At 39.4% G+C, this 2,097-nt stretch overlaps 1 protein-coding gene across 1 annotated transcript; it reads right to left on the reverse strand.

Annotated features, from left to right (window-relative positions):
- Positions 1-6: 6 nt before the first annotated feature.
- LOC121964890 (protocadherin beta-15-like) lies at positions 7-1,588 on the reverse strand (the record flags this gene model as incomplete). The annotated part of the gene is made up of 1 exon (XM_042515071.1): positions 7-1,588. A coding segment is annotated over exon 1 (1,426 nt), but the record flags the coding sequence as incomplete, so codon positions are not given.
- Positions 1,589-2,097: the final 509 nt, after the last annotated feature.

Below are 2,097 nucleotides of genomic sequence, written 5' to 3' on the forward strand. Positions count from 1 at the left end.
AAACACGAGCATTCTGGTTCCAGTCAGCATCTCTGGCTTTCACTGTGTATATAGAGAGGCCTGGTGTGTTGTTTTCTACAATGTAGGCCTCATATGAGCTCCTCTCAAAGACAGGCGCGTTATCATTCACATCAGAGATCTGTAAGGTGAGAGTGACGCTGCTGGAGAGGGAGGGCACTCCCTCATCAGAGCACGTCACTGTTATATTATACTCAGAGGATCTCTCTCTGTCTAAAGCGACCTCTGTAAGTAAACTATAAAATCCATTCATAGTGTTTTGTATTTTCAAAGGAATGTCATCATTAATGCTACACTTCACTTCTCCATTCCTCTCAGAGTCAGGATCATTTACGCTTAGCATAACAATTACAGTATTCTCAGGAGAGTCCTCTGAAATGGTGTCTGATTTAGAGAGTATTTTCAACTGCGGACTGTTGTCATTGACATCAGTGATATCGATTAATATTTTACTGGAGTCAGAGAGTCCTCCATTATCTATTGCCTCGATATCAATTTGGAAGAGCTTTGTTTTTTCATAATCTATTTCACCGATCAAGATAACCTCCCCTGTTTTTCTATCGATCTGAAATAATTCGGATAATCGACGCTTGCTATTTGAGATGACATATGATATTTCTCCATTCGAGCCCCCATCTTTGTCAGAAGCACTAACAGTTATAACGCTGGTTCCCCTCGGGGAATTCTCCGTTATTGTTGCCTTGTAAACTGACTTGGTGAAAACCGGTGCATTGTCATTTGCATCCAACACGTTTACAATTACCTGCATTGTGCCTGACATGCGCGGCTGTCCACCATCTATAGCAGTTAATAACAATGATATATGCTCCTGATGCTCTCGATCTAGAGGCTTCTGTAAAACCATTTCTACCTTTTTACTCCCGTCCGCTTGATTCTCTAGTTTCAATGCAAAATTATTTGTTGGATTTAGCGAATAGCTTTGAAGATCATTTGTACCGATGTCAGCATCGATGGCTTTCTCCAGTACAAATTTAGACCCAATGACGGCTGACTCGCTGATTTCAAAACGTTTCTCATTCGACGCAAAGCTAGGAGCATTATCATTTACATCTGTGATTTCTATTGTTATGCGAAACAATTCCATTGGGTTTTCCAAAATCATCTGTAAATGTAAAGCACATGGCGTCGTTTCTCCACACAGCGTTTCTCTGTCTATTCTCTCCTTGATAAGGAGGACGCCCCTGTCTCTGTTCAGCTCGATATATTCTTCACTGTCTCCCGAATGAATACGAGCTCTGCCCGATTTGAGACGTTTAACATCTAAACCTAAATCCTGAGCTAAATTACAAACCAGTGAACTCTTTTCCATTTCCTCGGGAATAGAGTAGCTGACTTGCCCGAACACCGAGGTGAGAAAAAGAACCAAGATCAACAACGGTGCTTGGCGTCTCATTGTAATGTCGCTGTAATCCAAAATCGTTTATTTAGAGCTGTAATCCATACGAAAACTGGTAAAAAAAAAAAAAAAATTCCGAGAGTGTCCAAAGGAAATGATCAAAAGAAACTAACAGCCTTTAATGTCCGGCAGCATTTTTCTTCTTATACGAGGACAGGCGGTTTGTGGCTGTTTTATTGTCTACCGTGTCGTAATATAAAGGGGGAGGTACAGTTTTACCCCTATCGAAGACTGCCACACTCTGGCCAATAGCGACACTTTCTGCTCAATACACCAAACAGCAATAGTTGGTGAGGAGGAGATATTTGGTTAAGTAGGGAAAAACAAGCCAAATTAATTATTATTATTATTATTATTGTTATTATTATTATCATCATCATCATCATCATCATCATCATCATCATCATCATCATTAGTAGTAGTAGTTAGACGAGCAATAGTAGTAAAATAGTATACGGCTAGCCTCAGTAAGATGTTTCTTTATGTCTATGAGATGAGTGTTACTGTATACATTTACCCAAATAAGTGGTCAAATTAAAGTAAATTACAGTTTCTTGAGTAGATGAGAGGATCCTTGTTGTTCTTAAATCGATATATCCATGCATCATGTAACAGTTTCAGGAAAAACACCCACCATGAGCAATAACATAAAATTATTCCAA

This window comes from Plectropomus leopardus, unplaced genomic scaffold (assembly GCF_008729295.1).
Source record: "Plectropomus leopardus isolate mb unplaced genomic scaffold, YSFRI_Pleo_2.0 unplaced_scaffold17647, whole genome shotgun sequence".
Lineage (NCBI taxonomy): Eukaryota > Metazoa > Chordata > Actinopteri > Perciformes > Serranidae > Plectropomus > Plectropomus leopardus.